The following is a 23,078-nucleotide window of genomic DNA, read 5'->3' as shown; positions in this document are numbered from 1 at the left end:
AATCAAATGGATTATGAACTTGTTCCTGATGAAAATTATGTTCCTCCGCAAAGAAGAAGAGGTCGTCGTAAAAAGAATGAAGGAATGATACAAAAACTAGTTCCTAAAAAGATTGATTATCATCCATTATATGGCGTGAGTTTTCATGTATCATCCTCAAAATTCACATTCCATAATAAAATTGTTGATAGTGTGATGAGAACTTTAAGAAACGCACTGGGACCTAATAGACAAAATTATTGGGATGGTGAACATGATGTTTTAATTCAACAATTAGCTTATTATTACAACAACACGTGGCACAAATCAATTAAAATGACTCCTTTAGAAATGCATACACAACGTGAGAAAGAATGGGAATTTATTAGAAGAAAAACAGAAAAGTTAAATGAAGTTAAACAAAGATTATATGAGAATGGATATTATGGATTTCAACCTGGTGATGAAGTTTTAGTTTATTTGGACACATCAAAGACAAAGCACCGTTTCAATAAGAGAAGAAGAAACTTTGATCATTTAGGTTTGTTCCAAAGATATGAAGATGGACATGTAATTGTGCTAGTCACTTTTAGAAAAGATGATGAAATAAATGAAGGAGAAGATGAAATATTAGAAGGTGATGTTGAAGTTGCTGTTCCTATCTATTTTATCAAAAAAATATAATTTTTTATTTTTAATGTAAATGAAACCAATTTTGAAAAAGATTGAATCAGATTCTACCGAAACAAAAGAAGATGAAGAAGATAAACCAGAAATAAAACCACCTGAAAAGAAATTACAAATAATTAAACCAATTAAAGAATGTACAAACTTTGCTAATGTTGAAGAATTTAATCAATTTTATGAAGAAAATAAAAATTTGTTTGAAGAATTAACAACTTGTAAGTTAAATAAAATGTTTAAAATTGAAGGTTTTAGAATTACAAAAATTAAAGGTCAAGTAAGTTTGAAATCTATTCCAGAATCAAGAGTTACAAATACAATGAAAATAGATGAATTAATTCAAAGAATTGTAACAGTAGAAGATAGGGTAAATTCTATCATTGAATTTATAAATTCAAGATTTCATGCTTAAATATTATTTTTTTATTTTTCATTAAAGATATATGGCAGCAGGAATTTGGAATAAAATCAAAGGAGCATTCGTAAAAGCTGGTAGATGGATTAATAATAAAATATTAAAACCAGTTGCAAATGCAGTGAAACCATTACTTCCAACAATTGCATCAACAGTTGGTGGTACACTATTCGGTCCAGGTGGTGCAGCTGGAGGAAGAGTCGTGGGTAATATTGCTCAGAATTTAATCAAGTAGTAGGTAAAAATATATAAATAATATTTTTGATTCTTTACTTTAAGATAGGTTCGATTCTTTGGACATTTTGATAATTTTGTTTTTGTTGAATTGATTGAATTGGTTGAATTGGTTTAAGTACTGGTGAAGGAATATTTTTAGAAATTGGTGGTGGTCAAAATTGTTTAAGTTTAGTACAATTCACACCAAGATTACAAATAACTTTAGGTTTCATACTGAATATTTTTTTAAACAATCCTGCTGCCATTTTTTATTTGATTAAAAAAACATATAAAGTTTATTTTTTTATCTCTAAATAAAATATGTCAGGTGGTTATTTGAGAAATGAAGGATACAATCCAGTTGATGGAAACGTTTTCGAATCTTTCAAGAGAATGAATGATATCTTTTCAGTCAATGATGGACGTCGTTATTATCGTGAGTTGGAAAATACTTGCTATGATAGTGATGCACCATACGATTTTGAAAAACAAACACACATGAGATTGACAAAAATTGAACATGATATTAACTGTTTAGGAGAAGCTTATTTCAAACGTCATGTTAAAATAAAAATAAGATCATCAGTTGAATTCCCACATCAAACTGCTGATGAAAAAAGATTAGATATTTGTGATTATCTCGATTGTAATAGAATTTTTGTTGGATTTAAGTCAAGTAATCAAATATTTAGACAGTTAGAAGTTGAAACAGACAGGGGTGATACAGGTTATTTGCAAATGGAAATGGTGAAAGAAGGTTTTGCATACTCAACATATAAGCCAAAGTCAGAAAGAAAGACAAAGAAATTTGTTCATTCATTGTATAACAATGTTCAAAAAATGGATAATTCAGTATGTGGCACCTACTTTAACCCTAATGATGGACAATGGCAAGGAAGAGAACGTTATATTGAATTTGATATGATTATTCCATTGAATGATTTATTAGCTTTCCAGGCATTTGATGACTATCTAAAAAGTTTCGGAGATATTATCTTAAAGTATTATAATACACCATATTCTTTAGTATATTGCCAAGTTGATCCTGCAAGAGTTGCTGACATACGTCATGTATGCTTTGGAAAGTTGACTGCTGACGAATATTCAACAATTATAACACAAGATTGGAAATATGCAAGAGAATTTGAGCAAATAGGTGAAGATACTGATTTGATATTAGGTTTTAAGAAAACACTGAAAGTACCAGCAACTGCAACAGCATTGAACGATAAAACTCCAGCTCAATGGGTTAGTACTGATTTTAAAAAGGTGGATAATGATGTAAAATATGAAATTATTAAGTATAAAGAGGGAGCCGAAGAAAAGAAATTTAACATTAATGTTGTTGGAATGGAAATTACGGAAGATAAATTCATTGTACCTGGATTTGGTGTTATTGAATCCACAGCAAGAGCAATTCCAACATTGTTTAACCGCAATGATCCATTTATGATTTCTGCTCAACAAATTGACGTCAGAACATTAAATAACGGATGTGTGAATTCTAATGGTATTGTAAGTGACTTTACATATGCACTCCATAATGTAACGGATATTATAACTGTGTATCCAATACAACAATCACAACGTACTATGTTTAGGAACCCTATGGTAAGGAACTTGCAAATAACTATTGATAGACGTAACTTCCCTGATAATGCAATGAGTACAGTTGGTGATATCTTCTTTACTCGTATGCTACAGGCTTCTGATTTAGATGGTGTTAATGAATGCACAGAAGAATACGAGGATAGCTTAACTAGAGAAAGAGCAAATGATAAACAATTTATTAAGCCATGGAAAGATGGAACATCATTTATTTGCACTATTCCTGTAATGCGTGATGGTGGAAGTGTATTCTTTGATGGTATTGAGACCAAGAACAATCAAGTTTCTATTAGACTTCAAGCAAACCCAATTATACGTGGAAAAGATGTTAATTGTAAAGAAGCAAAAGCACCTCCACAGATGTGGTTCACAAGAACAACGTATTGGACATGGTGTCCAGAAGAAGGTTTAAAGTATCATTCAACAGGAACACCAGCTAAATATGCTTCTCCAGCAGATAATATTTAAAAATAAATTTTTTAGTGAGCAATGAATGGCATACAACAACCATTTTCACAACAGACTGCTTTAGTATGAGCACCAGTTAATGCAGTTTTAGCAATTGACAATCTTGACATCATTCCATTCTTTAATTGCAATGTTATATTTTTGCCATCAAATGAAACTCCATCTTTTAATATTTGATAATAGTTCTCAGGAGTTAAATGTTCATTCTGTTTCAATGAGACTCCTTTCATTTTCATTGCAATCTTCTTGAAATCATCTTCTTTCAACTGACCATTGAATGAAGTATAACATTTAGGACATAAAGCTATCATGTTATCTCCTTGTTTCTCAATTGCTAAACCTAATAACTTCTTCTCATGTTGTTTTTCTTCCATTTTATTTTTGAGTTTTGGCTTATATTTTTGATCAAAACAGAAGAAATCATAAGGAGCAAATTTGTAAATGTTCTTGTCATAAAATTGTTTGTCAATGATGATTGCTTGAAATGCTTGAGTGTTTGGTAAGTTTGGATCACCAGCAATTGCCCAATAACTTGAATCAGTATCACCTTCAATGAAATGAAACTTATTTGTATCCATGCACTTATACATGAAGTCGTAAATGAAAACTAAATACCAATATTTAGCATTATCTAATGTGAAGAATGCTTCTTGCAAACATGTATCACAACGATAATATTTATCTTTCATCATAACTTGATAAACATTATCACCAATCTCTCTGATATTCTTGAACTTTTGACTCATGCATGCCATTCTTGCTTTATCTTCATCTAATATCTTTGATTTTGTATAATTTTGAGTGTTCATTGCATCATAACCATAAGATCCATTCAAAGAGATCTTGCAAAACAAACTTTTACCTTTGTTTCCATTCAACTCTGCTTCTTGTCTGACTCTCATAAATTCATTTGCAAAATCATGGAAGCAAGTGTTCTTAGCAAATGTCAAAATAGATTTAACATCGTCAATTATGAAATGAAATCTGTCAATGAGGTACCATAAATAATAACTTGAAAATGACATATATTCACCATGAGTAGATGCTAATTGTGTTAACTTTCTTTGTTTCTGATCAACTGGGATATTATTTGTTTTCATGTAATTGTACATGAATGAACCAATTGTTTCTTCATTAGTGACAATGTCTAAGTTTCTAATAATTGGTAAGAAGTTAATATAATCATTAATGTATTTCTCATCAATGTGTCCTTTAACTTCTGTAACAAACAATTCTTGTTTCTTCTTAATTATTCCTAATGCTATTGCTTTCTGAGCTGTTGATTGACAAATTAAAACATTAGTTAATCTTCCTGGCATATACATTCGATGGTCAGTGTATTTGATAAATGGATGAGGATTAGATGAGAAACATGAAGGATACAAAGAATTGAAATCAACACCGACAAAATGAGTCATAACATTATCTGTGTCATGATTTGAAACTTTACCATTGTCATAAGTTAATTTGTTAATATGTGTTACATTCTTCATATTAATACGATGTTGAACATTAGATAGACCACCCGTGATACCATTTCTTAAGATGTGATATGCTTCAACTGAATCTAATGTCATTGGCAAATTATATTTGATTGCAAAGTTTCGCAAATTAACTCTTAATCTTACTATTTCTTCATCTTTGTTTGATTTAACAACATTGCAATAGCAACACATTAATTGACAATTCTCTTTTGTATGACCTAATTCATTATCAATTCTATCTAATGTTGGTTTGTTGTCATATGTAAATGCTTTACCACATAATGCACATTTCGATTTCAAAATCAAATCTCTGTAATAATCTAAATCATCAATTGTAACATTATTCTTAATATCTCTTTTTGCTTTTAGATCTTGTTTGTTATAACAGTCAACTTTGTATTGCCAATACTTCTTTGACAAAATGAAATTAGAATCTTTTTCTTCTTCAGGATATTTTTCACTTGGATTGAAATCTTTGTAAGCCAAACTATATCTGATCATTGATGCATTTGAACTTAAACTGAGATTATGTAACATATCAACTTTATAAACAAAAGTTTCATCAATAATTTTATTGATCGGTTTAATCATGATTTCAACATCTTTGTTACAATAATAGATGAAATAGTCTAAACGATTTTTGAATTGTTTATAATCGTTCAAGTAAATTTGATAATCGTCATCTGCAATTGTTTGTTGAGTTAAACTTGAGAAGAACATTTTTTAGTGAAGGGCTCAGTTTTGAATAATTCTTCTTTCCAATTGTCCCATGTTATAGCTTGATAAGGAAAGAATGATTTAACTCTTTTGAGATTATCTCCAAAGTCTTGAGTAAATTGAACTAATGTGCCACCTGCAACAAAGTTTCTGATATCAATGAATTGCAAATTTGGATATTCTTTCTTATGAACGGTGATTTGTTTATACTGCGAAGAAGAGCCAAGCATTGACAAAATCTTCCATCGTGCAGTATTAAACTCTCTTAAGATTAAATTCAGATCGAACTTGCTTGAATTAAATCCAATCACATTTACATTTGAATATTCAGCTTCAAGTAGTTTTAGAAATTTTTCTTCTTGTTCAATTGTTTTCAATTTACTAAAAACTTCTTCATACTGACTCATGTTCAAATCCTTTACCTCTTTTGCTCTTTCAAATAACCAATCAATCCAATTGATAATAAAGTTTTCATCAGTAGCATAACAAAAGTTCTTTGTAACATCTTCACATACACTTGAGACCATAAAAGGTTTGAGCACTGCATTTAAAGTTGTTGATTTAGTAATTGATTTCTCCTCTGTTGTTTCTAAAGTTTCAAAATCAAAGGTAATATAATGTTTTGTTGGTTTGTAGTAATCTTGTAAGCCATAAGCTAGTAAGAACTGATATATTTTCTGTTTGGTAATGTGTGGAGCGTAAGGTTGTTGAGTTGGTTGCAATTGTACATCTTGAATTAACTTACCACCGTTCATCTTGCACTTCTCACAATGTTTATAAAATCTTGATTGATTCTTTCTATCTGGATCATCAACTAGACTGTAAACTTCTTCTTTGCAGTAAGGACAAACTCTAAATCCTACTAATCTCTCTACATCTGTTATTGCATCTGTGTGTAGCTGCCCGTCTTTGTTCTTTGTAAGCAAGAAGTTGAGAGTTTTGTAGTTCGGATCAACGATGTAACTTTCAACTAATTCAAAATCTACATCTTCGACATTTATATCTTCTTTTTCCTAAGGAGAACAGTAATAATAGTCAATATTTACTTTAAACTTTCTACATAGAGCTTCTGATTCTTTCGCGATGTCAAATCCTTCATAAGAATCAATGGCTTCATTCACATATTTCTGTCTGGTTTCTGGGTTAACTCCTTCAGGAATATTATAAAATTCTTGAAAGAGTTTCTTCCCTCCAGCAATGATTTGATTGTCTTTCATTTAATAAACGGAAAAAAGTGTAAAGATTAGTAAAACTAAGTTTTTAGTCGAAATTTTTAATGGAATATGTGGTCAACGTTATATTGTTCACTCCAGATTTGGCTGGAAATTATTCTCTGAAGGTCTTCCAAAATGATTCCGGCACTGGTTTCTTTTCTGTACCTTCTTTAGTGTCGCCAGGTATTGATCAAATCCGTGAAGCAAAATCTTAAAAGGACATCATCAGGTGTTTCGAACTCCATCAGTGGTTCTTCGGGATAGAGTTCACGAACCATCTTTCTGTATTTCCAATATGGGACTGGAACCTGATGGTTTTCGTAATATTTCAGCTCTGCAATGATCTTTTGTCCTTTGTCCGAGATCCAAAAGGAAGCCTTTTTGTTTCCTCGATCTGTGTGAGCCTTTGCTTCTTCTAACTCCCTCATGATCTTCTTGATTTCACTGTCTCTGGCGCAAAGTTCTGATCTGAGCATTTGAGCTTCTTTCTTTGCCGCTTCTAGTTCTTCTTGTTTAAGTCTCTTTTCTTCTTCCTCGTCTTTCTTGATTTGTTCCTGAGTTCTTCTTTTGATCTCTGGATCGTTGAGCAGGGCTTTCATCTTTTCGTAGAGTGCAATGTTTTCTCTTTGGGTTTCCTTAATATGTGTCTGGCTTCTCTTCAATTCCTCAGTGACTCGATTGAGATTTGATCTTGCTTGTTCCAGTTGCTTTTGTACATCATCTTCTTGTATCATTTGTGTAGTAGTTCCTTGTATCATTTGTGCTGTAGTTCCTTGTTCCATCGGTGTTTCCAGATTCTGATCCTGATCTTCTTCCTCTTCATCTTGCTCTGACCACCATTGCTCTTGTTCTCTTCTCCTTTCTTCTTCCTCTTTCTCGCGCTGTTCCTGCTCTTTCATCTTCTGTAATGCTGCCAACATCTTCGTGCGTGCCATTAAAAAACTGAAAAAAATGACGATTATTTTTCCCCTCAAATTCCTTCAGAAAGAATAATAAATTATTTTTAGTTTTTAATTATGATTAAATAAATGGATTTCAGTAAAGTGCCATACGCAGCACCATATACAGATTATATTGATGTCTTTGAGAAATTATTTAATCTTACACCAGAAGAAGATATGAATGTTTTTCTCGATCAAATCAAGAATGTTTTAGTCAATAAATATCATATAGATATGAAAAACTTTCTTTATAATCAGGGTTATCTTTTATTAGATACCAATTTCAAAGCGGTAGATAAATATAATTTCCTATTTGAACATTTTGATGCTTATCCACCTGTAAATATTGAGTGCAACTACCTGATCAAAAAGTTCTTTCTTAATGATAATATTGAAGAATTTAAAAAATATATTGTCGACAATCCATTACCAGCTAGTTTGTACTTTTGTGAAAAATATATAACACCATTCAAAGCATGCTGCAAATTTGGTGCAGTGAATATATTTAATTTTATTAGGAATAATATGCCAGATTTTAATGAATTGTTGGATATATCTTTGTTTCGAGAAGTAGTAAAGGGGAAAAATCTTGATATGATTAATGAATTTTTAAAGAACAATATTAGATTCGATGGACAATGTGTTCAAACTATGATTCAGACACATCAACACGAATTGTTTGAATTTTTTCTAAAATGTGTGGACCTGGATATTGATTGGATCAAATATGTAATAACTACCTTTCCAACATTTGAAGAAAACATAAATGGATTATTAGAAGATGCTATTATGGAACAAAAGGATTATGAAGCATTATTATATCAAATCTTAGAGTTTTATTTCGAATTGAACATTGATCCAAATGTACAGGGGTATTATGGAGCTTTTCCTATAATCGCTTTAACTTATATTGACACAAACCAGCAAAACCCAGAACTTGTTGATGATTATATAATCAAACTTATAGAAAAAGGCGCAAATTTCTGGATACGAGACAACCATGGATATACAGCTGTTGAAATATTTTGCAGATGCAATCATTTCAAAACAATTGTATATTTATTGCAAAATAGGTTGATTACACTGGATAATATTTATGAGGATACCCAACTTGCTCTACAACAGTATTTAATAAATAAAAATATAACACTTTAATCCTTTAAAAGAAAATATAAAGCATTAAATGTGCATAAATTTTTTTCATCTTCAACATGTCTGATGCATTTCAATTTGCTCAAGAATGCATAACCTTTTGCTTGGAACTTGCCGCCAGACTTTCTTAACGGAATAACTTTGAACAAAGCTGTTGTGATTGCACAATATTTCATTCTTGAAGACATGTGTGTTTGTTCCATCTTCTCAGAAATGTTTGCATAAACATAATGTTTATAGGAGTTCATGTCTTTGATGTTTGAGATCGTGAAAGGGATTGAACGTTCAACTTCGTCTTCTTTTGGTGGTGTTAATGAATATTGTTTGGTAACAGAATCTTCAGTAACGAATCCAAAATCACATAAGATCTTATATGTTCTTTTCGTTTTTGTTGCAATGTCATCCAAGTAATCTAAGATCTGCTTTACATCTGAAACATTGTTGAGATAATATAATGTATACAAACCTTTGTCTTCAATATTTTTGGATTTCTTTTTGTAGTGATTACAGGCAAGAACTTTCTTGAAAGCGACTTCATCTAATGGATGGAACAGTTCGATACAATCAAGATTAGAATCCATGAACTGTAATTTATGTCTTTTGACAAACTCTGTACCTTCTTTGGATAAACTTTCATCAAATTCACCGTTCAACAAATTCTGTGAAACTTCTTGAACAAAATCTTGGAACCTTTCATCATGGGACTTCTTTAATGGTATCTGCGCTGTAGGAATATTCATTAATTCCTCTATTTCAGCTTCAGTATCATTAACGTCAACATGAGGTTCTTCGATTTCAGGTGTTGGTTCTGATCCAACCAAAAAGTCAAGAATTTCTTTTTTCTTTGCTTTGCCGGTGTATTCTTTATCCAAAATATCCTTGAAAAGTGCTAAGTTTTTCAAATAGTTGTTTGAAGGTTTGTAAGATTGATCGTCAGAATAATATTCATCATTAATTTCTTTAATTTCTTTTAAAGAATCAAAGACTTTCTTTAATTTGCTAAATGGAATTTTTTTCTTACTCGTTCTCATTTAATTCAAATTAAAAAATGACAATTTTTTAAACGATAAGGTTTTTATTCATAAGAATACTAAGGTGATTCCAGGACCTTGTTTTTGTTTTTCTTCATCCATTCGTTCCAGAATGTATTGGAAATCTTCCACGAACTTTAAGAAATCATACTCCTTGTGAGGATATTTATTGCACAAATAGGAAATGTAATTCCATAAGCGGATACTCTCCATATCAGTAAGGGTAGTATTGCCATATACTTCTTTGAAATGACTTTGTAATTCTTCGACTGTGACTGTTTCCTTAGTGACCCATGACTGAAAGAATTCATGAAACTTGTCCAAGCTCATTAAAAAAATGACACTTTTTAAACGATAACGTTTTGTAAACGATAAGGTTTTTATTCGTTCATGTTTGGATTAAAATGTTTGGCAATCAAGAAAACTTCATCCTGAAGATCAGCAATGGCTTCCAGAATTGAATCAAGTTTCTCATTGATTTCTTTGAAAGAAACTTTTTGTTCATCTTCTGATTCCTCTTCTGATTCTTTTGGTACCTCATCTTCTTTTGGAAGCGAGAAGAAGTATTTCTCAATGGCTTTGTCTATTTCTTCATGGAACTCCTTTAATGGCATGTCTGAGAAACAATGTCCCATAAAATTTTGATTATAGATCATTCGAAAAATTTCTGATTCAGGATATTTCAAACTATTCATCAATTTTTCTTTGACCATCAACAAGTAAGGTAGACTAACAATTACATCTTGATCTTGATTTTGTGAATCAAATAAGGTATCAACATCTTCAATGAACTTTTCTTTGGTAATACCATGTTGATCAAGGACTCGACGTTGGGCAAAGACATTGAATTCCAAATCCATTACTAAAAATGACACTGTCAGACCATGCGGTCATTTCACTTTTTTCATGAGTGAAGAGTTAACTGTTCTAAACTTTGAAGATGCTCAGTCGTTCAGAAAAGCTGCTTGGCAATATGCAAAAGAAAACAATGAAGCATTTGTCGATTATGCCATGAAGAACTTTCGTGACTTATTTGAAAGAAAAATTGGTGAAATCGTTGTTGATTGGTTCATTCAGAGACATATGATTGACTCAAACTAAAAAAGTTATTTTTATTAAATTAATTTTTTTATTCTTCTGGTTTAAAGTTTGTTAGAATTGCTAATTTCAATTCCTGATAGATGAGTTCAAGGAATTCATTATGAGCAAAGACTTCATTCGGAGAGGTTTCGCAATTGAATTGAATAAAGTACTTCAAAAGCTTAGTAAAGTAACTAAGATTGTTGCGATCACCATAAAGTTCATTGAATTTCTCCATTGCTTGGACTGGTGTGTAATTCTCCATGGGTTCTAATAAATTTGCGAACTCACGAAATCTTGTCTTGTCAGTGTTCATCATTTAAAAAATGTCACTTTTTAGTTTTTTTCAATGGGCTACGACGAGGACATGTCTTACATAAAGAACTCAATGAACTTTCTCACGAATGCAATCATTGTTTTCTTTTGTGTTAACCTTTTCATTCTTCTCCTATTAATGATGTTGTTCTTCTGTGAGTTTCACGGACAATTGTGTCATAAGACGAAATGGTGGAAGTGAGGTGAAGTCAAAAAGTGACATATATTTGGCCGGCTAAATTCCCCTTTAGTTTACATGTCAAAATTACAATAAATTAATTATTTTGCTTAGCAATTAGCTATGTATTAAAACTAAAATTATTACTATTCAATTCTTTACATTCAAATATTAAACAATTCAAATTTAATAACAAAGATATTACAATAAATAAAAAAAATGATTAAAAATGTCCCTGAAAATTTTCTGAAAGCTATCTCGTGTTTAGGTCTCAATTTTTTTAGAAATAGAAAAAGATTGGATTTAACTTTCAAACATTATATATAGTTTTGTATATGGAAGCCTTTAAATACAAGTTAATGATATGGAGTTGTATTGCGAGGAAGAGGGAATCAAAGAAATTGACGAAGTTCCAGAATTTTATTCAACAATTCTTAATCAATTAACAAAAACTATACTGAAACTTATCTTACCATCCAAATCAAATCACATTACATACGGAATAAACATTTAATCTTTTACCATTAAAATTATATTTATACGTTATTTAATTTTTTTACGTCTAAGTTGAATAGGATAATAGCCGAAGATATAAAGTAACTATAGTTTACAAGCTAAGGAACAAATCAGCATTGAAACTAAAAAATGCTGAAATATTATAATAAATTGAAGAAATACTGTGATAGAATACCTAGTTATACTAGATACTATTATAATATGAATTCATTTGTATTGAATATCGATAATAAAAAATCGATGAAATATTAAAATGAGAATAAATTAATAATGAGATTATAAATTAGAATTATTTCTCTTTTATTTAAAATAAAAACTTAGTTCTATTTAAATTCGATAAAGAAGTACGAAAAAGTTGTATTATACGTATGATGTTGCCCGATGTTTGGTAACACTATTGTAGAATATAAGCATATATGATAGAAAAGCAATATGCTTAATATCGAGTAATTCTAATTTTTTACGAAATTATTCAAATACGTTATTTTTTAAAATGAAAAGATAAGCATACCATTATGCAGTAGTTTGCGCACATATACTATGCTGATGAAAGTTGGTCTCTAATTCGAAACTTGAGTCTGTCAAATTGACGTTCAAGTATTAAAAAGTTGTATTATACGTATGATGTTGCCCGATGTTTGGTAACACTATTGTAGAATATAAGCATATATGATAGAAAAGCAATATGCTTAATATCGAGTAATTCTAATTTTTTACGAAATTATTCAAATACGTTATTTTTTAAAATGAAAAGATAAGCATACCATTATGCAGTAGTTTGCGCACATATACTATGCTGATGAAAGTTGGTCTCTAATTCGAAACTTGAGTCTGTCAAATTGACGTTCCATCTTATTTTAATCGATATTCAATACAAATGAATTCATATTATAATAGTATCTAGTATAACTAGGTATTCTATCACAGTATTTCTTCAATTTATTATAATATTTCAGCATTTTTTAGTTTCAATGCTGATTTGTTCCTTAGCTTGTAAACTATAGTTACTTTATATCTTCGGCTATTATCCTATTCAACTTAGACGTAAAAAATTAAATAACGTATAAATATAATTTTAATGGTAAAAGATTAAATGTTTATTCCGTATGTAATGTGATTTGATTTGGATGGTAAGATAAGTTTCAGTATAGTTTTTGTTAATTGATTAAGAATTGTTGAATAAAATTCTGGAACTTCGTCAATTTCTTTGATTCCTTCTTGAAGCGTTGAAATTTCTTATTGACTCTCTTTTTATAACTTTTGAAAGAAACCGTAAAAATTGTGAAACATGCTTTTTAATAAAAAACAATTTTGATGAAAACCATAAATTAATTTAAAATTGAAATAAATTTTTGAAATCTATGATATTGAATAAAAAAATTTATAGTGTAGATCTTGATATAGATATAGATGTTAATTTTAATATGATATTTGATAAAATTGTTTTTATCAAAACATACTGATAATAGGTTGACATGTAATATGATATTTTGCCTTGTAAATATATTTGGTCGGCAAAATAACCTAATTACTCTTATTTTGAGTTCACTTCCACCATTTCGTCTTATGATAATTGAATCGTCAAACTAACATTCAATACTTAAGAACAGCAAATGATGCTCAAGACTTACTTAAAAACAATTGAATAAAAAATTTAATCATTTATTCATTCTTTTTTTTCTTTCATGTTTGTACCGGTTCCACGTTTGATCTGATCAAGAGAATTCATCATGTCATCAAGATAACTTACTGATTCTTCCAATTTACGCAAAGACCTTGCGTCAACTTTATGTTCTTTTATCTCTGTCTCAATGTCTAATTTGAGTTGCTTAACCAAATTCATAATCCCTTCAACAGATGACATTAAAAGTGAAGTGGTCAGAGTGAACGGTTTTGACAGTTTATTTACTCTAATGGAAGGATTTGAGTTCATACCACTTGCCAGCAAAGAAGGCGCAGAAGAAGTTGTTGTCGCTGCATTCTACGCTAGCTCACACGTTGACGCATTCCGAGCTTACCAAGATGATCTTGTAAAAGAAGGTCGAAAGCTTGGAAAGATCCAAATGTTGCTTGACTTCTTCCGAGGAAATCTTACACAGAAGTACGAGAAAAAAGAATAAACAATTAATTTATTAATACTTAATTTTGTCACTTTTTATTTTGTCTAATGGAGTCAATGACACCTAAAGAAAGAGAAGAACTTGAAGAACTCAAAGATGCTCTAGTTTATTCTTATCAACATGTTGAAGCATATAAGGAATACCTTAAGGTTCCTAGAGACGAACACAATCCTACGATCAAGATCTACGATGCTCTCATAGACTTCTATCGTAGACGTCTTGCAGGTCATGAATAAAAAGTAATTTTAATCAATGTAAGTTTTTTACTCTGAACTTAGATTTCATCGGGGCATGATGAAAGAATGAAGTCCATAAGTTCTGCCCTTGTTTTAACAAGAAGTATGGCGGACATGAGGAGTTCTCTTCTGTTGGAACCCATTGAAACACGACCTTTCCAATTGCGCATTGATCTCAATGCTGGGACTGTAAAGAACTCGAGAACGTAAAGTCTTTGGGACTTAAGGAGGAAGTCGTCTTGTTCCCTCTCTGCTTGTAGTGTTCTTGTCGAAGCTGTTGACTTGATTTCGTCTTCTTCGATCGGATCGTAATCTTCTTCACCTTTCTTCATGGTCATACGTTCACGCTTGTAATCATTCCTGAGAGCATTGAGTCCTGCTTCAAGATCTTGAGGATTTTTTGTAGGTTTCCATAAAGGTTTCTCCTGTTGCATTTGTTGCATAAGCTGTGTTTGTTGTTGCATCATTTGCATCATCATTGTTATCATGTCTGGTGTCGGTGCTGCTTGAGCTGGTGTCGCAGGTTGGTCTTGGGACATTTGGTCCGACGGTTTAGAACGTTAAGTACCGGCACATTTTGTACTGACACGTAAAGTACTGGCACATTTTGTACTGACACGTAAAGTACTGGCACATAAAGTACCTGCACAAGTTGTACTGACACGTAAAGTACTGGCACAAGTTGTACTGACACGTAAAGTACTGGCACAAGTTGTGCCATTTCTCTCAAATTTGAATACTTTGGCGCGTAAAGTACCTGCACAAGTTGTACTGACACGTAAAGTACTGGCACATTTTGTACTGACACGTAAAGTACTGGCACATAAAGTACCTGCACAAGTTGTACTGACACGTAAAGTACTGGCACAAGTTGTACTGACACGTAAAGTACTGGCACAAGTTGTGCCATTTCTCTCAAATTTGAATACTTTGGCGCGTAAAGTACCTGCACAAGTTGTACTGACACGTAAAGTACTGGCATATAAAGTACCGGCACATGTTGTACTGACACGTAAAGTACTGGAACGATAAATACCAGTACTAATTGTCCATGTCTGAACTTCATCCGATCTGTCAGCTTGAGATCAACGAAGTTGTTTCGAATTATCTCCTACAAATCTTCAGTACCAATAAATCAATCCAACTTACAAAAGTTTCAAGACGCCAGATCCAAAGACTTGAAGCTGCAGCAGGAGTAATTTTAAGCTTTGAAGAAGGTCTTACAGAGAAAAGCGACATCCTTGACTCAAAGCTTGACACACTTGCTGCTTTCTTAACGAAACACCCATGGGTGAACATAGATCTTAAGATACCATACCAAGGTCTTGTTGAAACCTTTACGATTTACAGGCAACTCCTTGAAAGACCTGAACAAAACATTCTGGTTGAACGTGATGGAACATTAAATCCAACAGATCTTCAAGTTGAGAAAGAAGAAGCTTAAGAGTAAACACATTCATTTACAAACGTCACTTTTTTGAATTTTTTTCATGAGCGTTCACGTGAAGATCAATGATGACAAATCGACTCCATGGGAAGATATCATTGATGACATAGAGAATGACCTTGATGAAAACATGATGGGAGCAAAAACATCAGTTCAGATCAAACTTGGTGAAGTTCAAGAAAAGATCTCTAAGACTGAAGCAAAATTAAAAGCTCTTACAGAGGTTGACGTTTATTACAGAAGTTTGGAAAGAACATTAAACAAACTTGAACGACAAAGTCAAAGTCTTATCATTGTTCTTCAGAAACTCAATCTTATGCGACAATCATACAATGATTACATACATGTTAGAGACTTACCTTCATATTCTACTCCGGAGGTAGATTTTTCAGATATTACCCCAATCCTTGCTGATACAACCCTTACGATAGCAGGCATGCTTCCCACATACCCAGAGTATGATAACTTACCACAGCTCTTTGAGTATCTCAAGAAGAAGTTCATGATCTTACTTTGCGAGACCATGAAAGGTAGACAAAACACCAGAACAGAACGAGAACAAAGCTTATTAATTGACTTATTATATCATACTAAAGATATAAAGGAGTTTTTATTCTAACTTAGGTATTTTTGGGAAGAACTCATCTGGATCATATTTGTCATCCACAGGTCTTGGTATCAAAAGTCTCTCTGGTTCATGGACTTCTGGTATAGGATATGTTTCCGATGTTTGCTTTGGTTTGTTTTGTTTGATTGGTTTGTTTGGATTGATTGGTTCAATCAGATCTTGAAGTTTTCTTGGTGCCTTTCTGGGTCTGAAATGTTCTCCATCTTTATCAGTAATAGTTGTGAACCAACCATTACCGTCAAAGTTGAATATCTTCTCGAATTCAGTTCCTTCATCAACTACTATCTTCTTGATCTTTCTCTTCTCCATTAGTGGAAAAAGTGACATTTCTAATTTGAATAAACAAATTCAACAGACCGGAGTTTCTCTGCAATTGTTGAATTTCATCCGGAATATAATGTCTTTTCATGCGCTTTCTATGCTAATGACAAAGAAATTTGGTCACCACCATATGACCAAATAATTCAATCAGATAATCCAAATGATATTATTATCTCACTTGCACGAGGATTTATGCTTTATGACCAACTTAAAAACATTCGGTTATAAAAAGTGACAGATCATTCATGATCTCAAATATTGAATAAACACTCTGAAAAAATCGCTACCGATATTTCCTTTCTCACTAATGATTCGTGAATTCTTTTTTATATTTTTACAAGCTGTAACGCCACCTACAACACCAGATCGAACACCACGTCCAACACCACCTTTAACCCCTTTTCTAACACCACGTCCAACACCACCTCCAACACCAGTCTTGACACCATTCACAACACCTCTTTTAACACCAAGATTAAAAATTAAATCTCAAGAATTGAAATTTCAAGCTAAAAAAGAGGTATTATTACTTATTTTTGTATCACATTCAGTAAATCATTAAAAATAAAGGATGTCATTTTATTAAAAATAACCGTTGGTCATGCACTTTTTTCATTTCATTTTTTCAAATGTCTAACCCATTTCAAGATCCAAACAATCCTTTCAACACTGATGCTTCAGAAAGGTCAGAAACAAGAGTAGCAAAGAAGAGTTGTTGGGATAAAACCAAAATTGTTGGTATTGTACTAATCGCAGCGATTGTTGTGATCCAGTTCATAACATTACTGCTGTTATTTATCAAACTCAATAAAGGAATTTGCTTCAAACATTACGACTTCTAAGTAAACATTTAATTTTTAAACGGTTTGACATTTTTTAATGGAGAACGACCGTGTTCGCAAGTTCTTCGAGACTGTTAGTCAGGAAGACCCTGATAAACAATGGACTGAAGATGAAATCTGGGAAGCATTCGTATGCACTCTCTTTGTACCAAGGGATGAAGCAGAGATCTGGCTCTCAATGTTCCTCACTAGAGCTAAGTACCCAATGAAGACATGTGAACTCCATGATAAATATGTGGAGTTCTGTAATGAAACAAGAAGGAAAATAAGAGCACGATTCTAAGTAAACAATTCAGATTCTGATTTAATTTAATTTTTTTACTTGTAGAAAAAGCATGACTGAGTTTTACTCAATTTCAAAACTAGTTGAACATCTTGAACCAATTTTAAAAGATGCTAAACAAATCAATGTTTACTTTGATAATTACATTCAAAACAATTGGGATTATGGAGAACTTTTCACATATACTACTGACTTATATAAACAGAACCTTGCACCATTTAAAGATTTGACATATGCTCCAAAGTATTGTGTACAACTGAAGAAGAAAGCCGAGTCAAAAGAAGTAAATAAAAATAAGTGCAAGTTCATTCCTGAGCACGTTTTCTTTGCTGACTTTGAGTGCAGTACCGATGGCTTTCATAAAGCTTTTAACATCTGTTACGACAGTGAAGATGGTTCAGTGAGTGAAAGCATTTGGGGTCAGAACTGTGCAACAGAATTTTTGGAACGACTTCCTGACAAGAGTTTAATATATTTCCATAACCTCAGTTATGATATAAACTTCATCTTAAGACACATGACAGAAGTGAAAGGAACTCCCATCATTAAAGGTTCACGAACAATGCAAATAACTGGCTTATATAAAGGAAGGGCAATTATTATAAAAGACTCTTACAGTGTTATAAATAAGAAGCTTAAACTATTTCCTGCTATGTTTAACTTACAAACAGGACCGAAAGAAGTATTTCCATACAACTACTACAGCAGTGTTTTGTTAGCAAATGACAACAGAACTGGTGTCATTTCTGAAGCATGTAAGTTTATCCAGGATGTGGATACATTCATGAAAAACATAGATTCCATCAAAGGTTGCAGAATAGATGAGAACCACTTCGACTTAGAAAATATAGCACATTATTGCAAACAAGATGTAAGAATTTTAAGAGAAGGTTTTGTTAAGTTCCGCAATGACATATTGAAAGAATTTGATTTAAACGTTTATGACTACGTTAGTATTTGTTCAATTGCTAACAAATTATTTGAGAACAGAGTGTACTTCCCGAATGGAAATTTATATGACCTCTCAAATAAACCAAGAGAATTTATTTCACGCTGTATTCAAGGTGGAAGATGTATGCTGTCAGATAACATTAAACAAAAGAGCGAAAAGAAACTCATTGCTGACTTCGACGCTGTTTCATTATATCCATCAGCTATAGCAAGACTTTATACTTTAGAAGGTATTCCAAAGGTTATGAAGAAAGAAATGTTAAGCACAGAGTATCTCATGAGACATTTATTCGATGACGACCAAAAGGAACCCATTGGTGAAAAGTTTATGTCTGGCTTCTTTGTTCTCATTAAGATAACAGAGATTGGAATACATAGACACTTTCCTTTAATAGTTTGTGACCCTGAACTAAATCCAGAACTTAACGTTCCCAGAAGTTCAAACACTTGCTGTTTAATGTATGTTGACCATATAACATTACAAGACCTCATAAAATATCAAGGTGTCAAATGTGAAGTGTTGCAAGGATACTATTACGATGGAAACAGAGATATTAGAATAAGAGATGAAGTAAAGAAGTTGTTTGAGTTAAGGTTAAAGTATAAGAAAGAAGGAAATCCTTTGCAAGAAAATATAAAGCTCATTCTGAACAGTATTTATGGCAAAACTATTCTATCTCCTATTGAGTCAAAAATAACCATAGTAAATGACAAAGATGCTATAAGATATGCCATCAGAAACTACAACCATATAGTGAAGTTCGAAGGTTTGGATGGTTCAGATAAAACTATTTTCAAGCTAACGAAAAGCATTTGCAGACACTTTAACTTCTGTCCACTTGGTGTTAACATTCTGTCAATGTCGAAGAGAATAATGAACGAAGTATTCTGTACTGCTGAGGACTTAGGAATGGACATCTTTTATAGCGATACGGACAGTATGCATCTCTACAATGAAGATATCCCTCGTTTAGCTGAAGAGTTTGAGAAACGTTATGGAAGAGTTCTCATTGGTAAAAACCTTGGTCAATTTCATAGCGACTTTGCAGAAATCACAAAAGATAAACAAAGTTTAGCATACAAGTCAATATTTTGTGGAAAGAAGACTTACATAGACTTACTCACGAATGATTTAAATGAAGTTGCATTTCACTGCAGAATGAAAGGCGTGAAGCAAGATGTTATTGCTTTAACCGCTAATGAAATGTTTCCTGACTCTGTTCAGTGTTTCTATAATGAAGATAAAGGTTTAATGGTTCCGCAAGGAAAATTTAACAAAGACTCTGAGTTCAGTGTTATGAAGTTATATAAAGCACTTTATGACGGTCAAGAGATTGCATTCGACTTATGTAAGTCATGTCAACCTTGCTTTGAAGAGAAGTTTAACTTCTCAATAACGACTAAAACAAGCTTTATTCGTAAGTTGAAGTTCTGAGGTCATTTATTTTTGTCAGCAATGAGGTCATTCGTGATAAAAATAAAACTAGCGGCAAGGGCGAAGTCCATGTGGTCATTTACAATACTGCGATGGTAGAGTTTAAGAGTTGTGCTTCAATGTAGAGACAGTCCTTATGGTCTGGAGGTAAGAACACGGGCAGTTATGGTCATGAGTGGAGAACATGTCTATCCAAAACTCACGATTGAAGCCAGTTAATTTATAGTATTTAGGGTTAGGAAGTGGTGAAGTTCTTGTATGACCAATGAACTCATTTTCAACTCCCTTACTTAAGTTTGAATATAATATAGCTTGCTTTCTATCCCAAATTCCAGGTGTTACAATCTTTGAAAATTCATTTTTCCTCGGAAGCATTGCATCATAATTGAAAACATTCTTGAAATCATCACTTGGTTCAGAGATTTGAAATCTTATACGTAATGGATTTTCTTTCTTTTTAGCGACTTCATTGAATGGTGAGAATACAACAAACTGACAGTCATGTGTTCCATCTTCATTTTCATTAAATTCATAATGAAAGTCTATAAGTTGTGGCTGACTACCTTCTTCTTTCAGTTGTGCAAGAAACTCACGTAAAGGCTGTAAAGTTTGTACTTCAATGTTGAACTTTTTCTCGAACATCTCATTAAATGAAATCATACATTGTTGCAATGTTGTATCGTCTTTAAAGTATTTGTATATGTGAATGTTTTGGGCGCTTAAAGACTGTTCGTCATTTTCTATCTCGACTTGAAGTATAAAGTCAACCTTTCTGAAAGCACGTGTTATATACATAGATGTTATGCCAATGTACTTCTCTTCATTTATGTTCACAATCCAGTCTGTTGGAAACTTAAACGTTACTCTGTTCCCTTTATTTTGACGTCAGGGTTTTCACTACTGAACGCAACAGATAAAGGTATTTGTCTATACATTTAATTCGGATAAAAATAAACCATTTACTCTTTCTTTGCTTCAGCTTCTTTAGCTTTTGCTTCAACTTCTTCTCTAGCTTTTTTCGCCAGTAGTCTTGGGTTCTTTTGTCTTCCAGCAGCTAATGCAGCAAGTTGTTTTTCACTAAGTTTTCTCTTTGGTCTCTCTGGCTTTTGTTCTTGTTTTTGTTCCTTCAGTTCGGATAAAATTTGCTCATGAATTTCTTTCTTCAATGCTTCAACATCTATGACCCCTTGGGTCTTTCGTAGGGCTTGTCTGAGTCATTTGACTGCAGATAAAAACAAAATTAAAACTTTAACCGATGTAAAATGAGCTTGTCAAAATCAGAGCGAGAGTCTATTATATTAAATGACGCAAGAGGAATACAACATCCTTTCTATTACGTAAGTCAGAGTAAAGATGGTAAAATATACGTAAGAAAAAGAAAGGTTCCATTAACGAATGCAGAAAGCGACAGTATTAAGGTGTATGGCAAGGGCGAAGCCCACGAAGCCCATGTTAAGCCTTCTATTCAAACTGAAAAGTCAATAGAACCAGAAGAAAAGAAGCCAGATGTACTTTCAATAACGAACCAAGAGCTTATTGCAAAGTTCGTGAATTTCATTGAAAAACAAACCGAGTCAAAGAACCCTGACCCACCAGTGAAAGAAGTTGAGACAAAAGAGAATGTACAGTTCATTGAAAATGTCAAGAAACAATCCACCACGAATGCCAAGAAGAAGAGTGAGAATAATGAAGTAAATAGATATTTTTATCGAAGTAAATACATGCAGAACGAACAGTTAAACGAATTTACTCCAGCAGAGCATATTCATCAGATTCGCTCATATTTCGATATCATAGACAATGCAGTTCAAATTGGTGACACTAATAGAAAATATTCTGACGCAAAGATTCCATCACAACCTGGAACTGCTAAAGATAACACATGGGTAACATTCAATCTCTCACCTCCTGGTGAAAATATGTTGGACCTTTACAATACATTCATTACGTATAAAATGGAAGGTCAATTTATTGTAGATAAAAAATTGGTTCAGGTTCCAATAAAACAAACCCACCAGGATTTGGATTGGTTTCGATGACGCTTTCTATGCAGTTGCTGGATATCAAATCCTTGCAAATGGCCGTATCGTATATTCTCAAGACAACGCAAGAGAAGAAGCATATATAACTTCAAACTCACAAACTACCGAACAAATAAAGAAAGTAGATGTTTTCTCAAAGACTCGACATGAAGATGTATGGAGTCATTCGGGAACATGCAGAACAGGACAAATTGTTAGTGGTCCAATTACAGCAGGAAAATCATTTGATTTTAAGCTTCGTTTAAGAATTCCTGTTAGAAGATTCCTTCCATTAGAAGCTATTCGATTTATTCCAGCTTTTGCAGGAAACATTCAGCTTAAAGTAAAGTTCAGTAGCGACGCCTTACAATGCACATCTATATCTGTAAATGATATCATTGCTTTCAATCCAACTCTTAAAGTTGCATTTGCTTCAGATTCAAATCCACCGACAAATAAATTTGTTCCATGGAATGAACCATTCACTATGATAACGAAGGCAGTAGAAGCTAGTGGAACAGTTACTATTACAACTGTAACCCAGCAACTATTTCGAACAAAGATGGATTTTAATGAATGTTTCATTCATCCAAAGTCATTCTCTTTAGACCCTAACATTTATACAGAACTTGTAGAACATTATACAAACGAGGCTTTATGTTTTCCTGTTAAAGTTATGGATTGGATTCCTATGGACGGTTCATTCTCAAAGAATACAGATAGTTCAAGTGCAACATTTACAGCAGCTTATACGCCTATTAATGTTAAAAGTATTTGGGCACTATTTAGAAAGAAA

The 23,078-nt window shown here is 32.4% G+C and overlaps 20 protein-coding genes and 2 pseudogenes across 22 annotated transcripts, besides 6 other annotated features; 12 read left to right on the top strand and 10 right to left on the bottom strand.

Annotated features, from left to right (window-relative positions):
- Positions 1-6: 6 nt before the first annotated feature.
- TVAGG3_0202220 (uncharacterized protein) lies at positions 7-663 on the top strand (the record flags this gene model as incomplete). The annotated part of the gene is made up of 1 exon (XM_051226323.1): positions 7-663. One exon carries the CDS (start codon positions 7-9, stop codon positions 661-663), a length of 657 nt encoding a protein of 218 aa, XP_051111309.1.
- A 19-nt stretch (positions 664-682) lies between these two features.
- Positions 683-1,075, top strand: TVAGG3_0202210 (uncharacterized protein; the record flags this gene model as incomplete). Its single annotated transcript, XM_001327364.1, has 1 exon — positions 683-1,075. The coding sequence occupies one exon, from the start codon at positions 683-685 to the stop codon at positions 1,073-1,075; it is 393 nt and encodes a 130-aa protein (XP_001327399.1).
- A 31-nt stretch (positions 1,076-1,106) lies between these two features.
- TVAGG3_0202200 (uncharacterized protein) lies at positions 1,107-1,313 on the top strand (the record flags this gene model as incomplete). Its single annotated transcript, XM_001327365.1, has 1 exon — positions 1,107-1,313. The coding sequence occupies one exon, from the start codon at positions 1,107-1,109 to the stop codon at positions 1,311-1,313; it is 207 nt and encodes a 68-aa protein (XP_001327400.1).
- A 302-nt stretch (positions 1,314-1,615) lies between these two features.
- On the top strand, positions 1,616-3,370 carry TVAGG3_0202190 (uncharacterized protein; the record flags this gene model as incomplete). The annotated part of the gene is made up of 1 exon (XM_051226322.1): positions 1,616-3,370. The coding sequence occupies one exon, from the start codon at positions 1,616-1,618 to the stop codon at positions 3,368-3,370; it is 1,755 nt and encodes a 584-aa protein (XP_051111308.1).
- Positions 3,371-3,632: 262 nt separating this feature from the next.
- Positions 3,633-5,355: a mobile genetic element.
- A 200-nt stretch (positions 5,356-5,555) lies between these two features.
- TVAGG3_0202170 (uncharacterized protein) lies at positions 5,556-6,678 on the bottom strand (the record flags this gene model as incomplete). The annotated part of the gene is made up of 1 exon (XM_051226321.1): positions 5,556-6,326. One exon carries the CDS (start codon positions 6,324-6,326, stop codon positions 5,556-5,558), a length of 771 nt encoding a protein of 256 aa, XP_051111307.1.
- Positions 6,679-6,855: 177 nt separating this feature from the next.
- On the bottom strand, positions 6,856-7,720 carry TVAGG3_0202160 (uncharacterized protein; the record flags this gene model as incomplete). The annotated part of the gene is made up of 1 exon (XM_001327366.2): positions 6,956-7,720. One exon carries the CDS (start codon positions 7,718-7,720, stop codon positions 6,956-6,958), a length of 765 nt encoding a protein of 254 aa, XP_001327401.1.
- A 1,157-nt stretch (positions 7,721-8,877) lies between these two features.
- Positions 8,878-9,909, bottom strand: TVAGG3_0202150 (uncharacterized protein; the record flags this gene model as incomplete). Its single annotated transcript, XM_051226320.1, has 1 exon — positions 8,878-9,909. The coding sequence occupies one exon, from the start codon at positions 9,907-9,909 to the stop codon at positions 8,878-8,880; it is 1,032 nt and encodes a 343-aa protein (XP_051111306.1).
- Positions 9,910-10,289: 380 nt separating this feature from the next.
- TVAGG3_0202140 (uncharacterized protein) lies at positions 10,290-10,769 on the bottom strand (the record flags this gene model as incomplete). The annotated part of the gene is made up of 1 exon (XM_001327368.2): positions 10,290-10,769. The coding sequence occupies one exon, from the start codon at positions 10,767-10,769 to the stop codon at positions 10,290-10,292; it is 480 nt and encodes a 159-aa protein (XP_001327403.2).
- A 46-nt stretch (positions 10,770-10,815) lies between these two features.
- Positions 10,816-11,010, top strand: TVAGG3_0202130 (uncharacterized protein; the record flags this gene model as incomplete). Its single annotated transcript, XM_051226319.1, has 1 exon — positions 10,816-11,010. One exon carries the CDS (start codon positions 10,816-10,818, stop codon positions 11,008-11,010), a length of 195 nt encoding a protein of 64 aa, XP_051111305.1.
- Positions 11,011-11,038: 28 nt separating this feature from the next.
- Positions 11,039-11,308, bottom strand: TVAGG3_0202120 (uncharacterized protein; the record flags this gene model as incomplete). Its single annotated transcript, XM_001327369.1, has 1 exon — positions 11,039-11,308. The coding sequence occupies one exon, from the start codon at positions 11,306-11,308 to the stop codon at positions 11,039-11,041; it is 270 nt and encodes an 89-aa protein (XP_001327404.1).
- Positions 11,309-12,117: 809 nt separating this feature from the next.
- Positions 12,118-12,167: a mobile genetic element.
- Positions 12,118-12,167: a terminal%2Cinverted (terminal inverted repeat of ISTv2 transposon ID:TVAGG3_0202110).
- An 821-nt stretch (positions 12,168-12,988) lies between these two features.
- Positions 12,989-13,017: a mobile genetic element.
- Positions 12,989-13,017: a terminal%2Cinverted (terminal inverted repeat of ISTv1 transposon ID:TVAGG3_0202100).
- A 647-nt stretch (positions 13,018-13,664) lies between these two features.
- TVAGG3_0202090 (uncharacterized protein) lies at positions 13,665-13,862 on the bottom strand (the record flags this gene model as incomplete). Its single annotated transcript, XM_001327370.1, has 1 exon — positions 13,665-13,862. The coding sequence occupies one exon, from the start codon at positions 13,860-13,862 to the stop codon at positions 13,665-13,667; it is 198 nt and encodes a 65-aa protein (XP_001327405.1).
- Positions 13,863-13,911: 49 nt separating this feature from the next.
- Positions 13,912-14,118, top strand: TVAGG3_0202080 (uncharacterized protein; the record flags this gene model as incomplete). The annotated part of the gene is made up of 1 exon (XM_001327371.1): positions 13,912-14,118. One exon carries the CDS (start codon positions 13,912-13,914, stop codon positions 14,116-14,118), a length of 207 nt encoding a protein of 68 aa, XP_001327406.1.
- Positions 14,119-14,165: 47 nt separating this feature from the next.
- TVAGG3_0202070 (uncharacterized protein) lies at positions 14,166-14,354 on the top strand (the record flags this gene model as incomplete). The annotated part of the gene is made up of 1 exon (XM_001327372.1): positions 14,166-14,354. One exon carries the CDS (start codon positions 14,166-14,168, stop codon positions 14,352-14,354), a length of 189 nt encoding a protein of 62 aa, XP_001327407.1.
- A 38-nt stretch (positions 14,355-14,392) lies between these two features.
- On the bottom strand, positions 14,393-14,893 carry TVAGG3_0202060 (uncharacterized protein; the record flags this gene model as incomplete). The annotated part of the gene is made up of 1 exon (XM_001327373.1): positions 14,393-14,893. One exon carries the CDS (start codon positions 14,891-14,893, stop codon positions 14,393-14,395), a length of 501 nt encoding a protein of 166 aa, XP_001327408.1.
- A 512-nt stretch (positions 14,894-15,405) lies between these two features.
- TVAGG3_0202050 (uncharacterized protein) lies at positions 15,406-15,798 on the top strand (the record flags this gene model as incomplete). Its single annotated transcript, XM_001327374.1, has 1 exon — positions 15,406-15,798. The coding sequence occupies one exon, from the start codon at positions 15,406-15,408 to the stop codon at positions 15,796-15,798; it is 393 nt and encodes a 130-aa protein (XP_001327409.1).
- A 613-nt stretch (positions 15,799-16,411) lies between these two features.
- Positions 16,412-16,756, bottom strand: TVAGG3_0202040 (uncharacterized protein; the record flags this gene model as incomplete). The annotated part of the gene is made up of 1 exon (XM_051226318.1): positions 16,412-16,756. One exon carries the CDS (start codon positions 16,754-16,756, stop codon positions 16,412-16,414), a length of 345 nt encoding a protein of 114 aa, XP_051111304.1.
- A 623-nt stretch (positions 16,757-17,379) lies between these two features.
- On the top strand, positions 17,380-17,592 carry TVAGG3_0202030 (uncharacterized protein; the record flags this gene model as incomplete). The annotated part of the gene is made up of 1 exon (XM_001327375.1): positions 17,380-17,592. The coding sequence occupies one exon, from the start codon at positions 17,380-17,382 to the stop codon at positions 17,590-17,592; it is 213 nt and encodes a 70-aa protein (XP_001327410.1).
- A 37-nt stretch (positions 17,593-17,629) lies between these two features.
- TVAGG3_0202020 (uncharacterized protein) lies at positions 17,630-17,875 on the top strand (the record flags this gene model as incomplete). The annotated part of the gene is made up of 1 exon (XM_001327376.1): positions 17,630-17,875. One exon carries the CDS (start codon positions 17,630-17,632, stop codon positions 17,873-17,875), a length of 246 nt encoding a protein of 81 aa, XP_001327411.1.
- Positions 17,876-18,038: 163 nt separating this feature from the next.
- Positions 18,039-23,078: part of a mobile genetic element that runs on past the window's edge.
- Positions 19,686-20,261, top strand: TVAGG3_0202010 (organellar and viral DNA polymerase type B; the record flags this gene model as incomplete). Its single annotated transcript, XM_051226317.1, has 1 exon — positions 19,686-20,261. One exon carries the CDS (start codon positions 19,686-19,688, stop codon positions 20,259-20,261), a length of 576 nt encoding a protein of 191 aa, XP_051111303.1.
- On the bottom strand, positions 20,341-20,903 carry TVAGG3_0202000 (annotated as a pseudogene). Its single transcript has one exon. A coding segment is annotated over exon 1 (563 nt).
- Positions 21,224-21,479, bottom strand: TVAGG3_0201990 (annotated as a pseudogene). The gene has a single exon. A coding segment is annotated over exon 1 (256 nt).
- On the top strand, positions 21,524-21,864 carry TVAGG3_0201980 (uncharacterized protein; the record flags this gene model as incomplete). The annotated part of the gene is made up of 1 exon (XM_051226316.1): positions 21,524-21,864. A coding segment is annotated over one exon (341 nt), but the record flags the coding sequence as incomplete, so codon positions are not given.

Source organism: Trichomonas vaginalis, chromosome IV (assembly GCF_026262505.1).
Source record: "Trichomonas vaginalis G3 chromosome IV, whole genome shotgun sequence".
NCBI lineage: Eukaryota > Parabasalia > Trichomonadida > Trichomonadidae > Trichomonas > Trichomonas vaginalis.
This window is presented reverse-complemented; position numbering and strand designations above follow the sequence as displayed.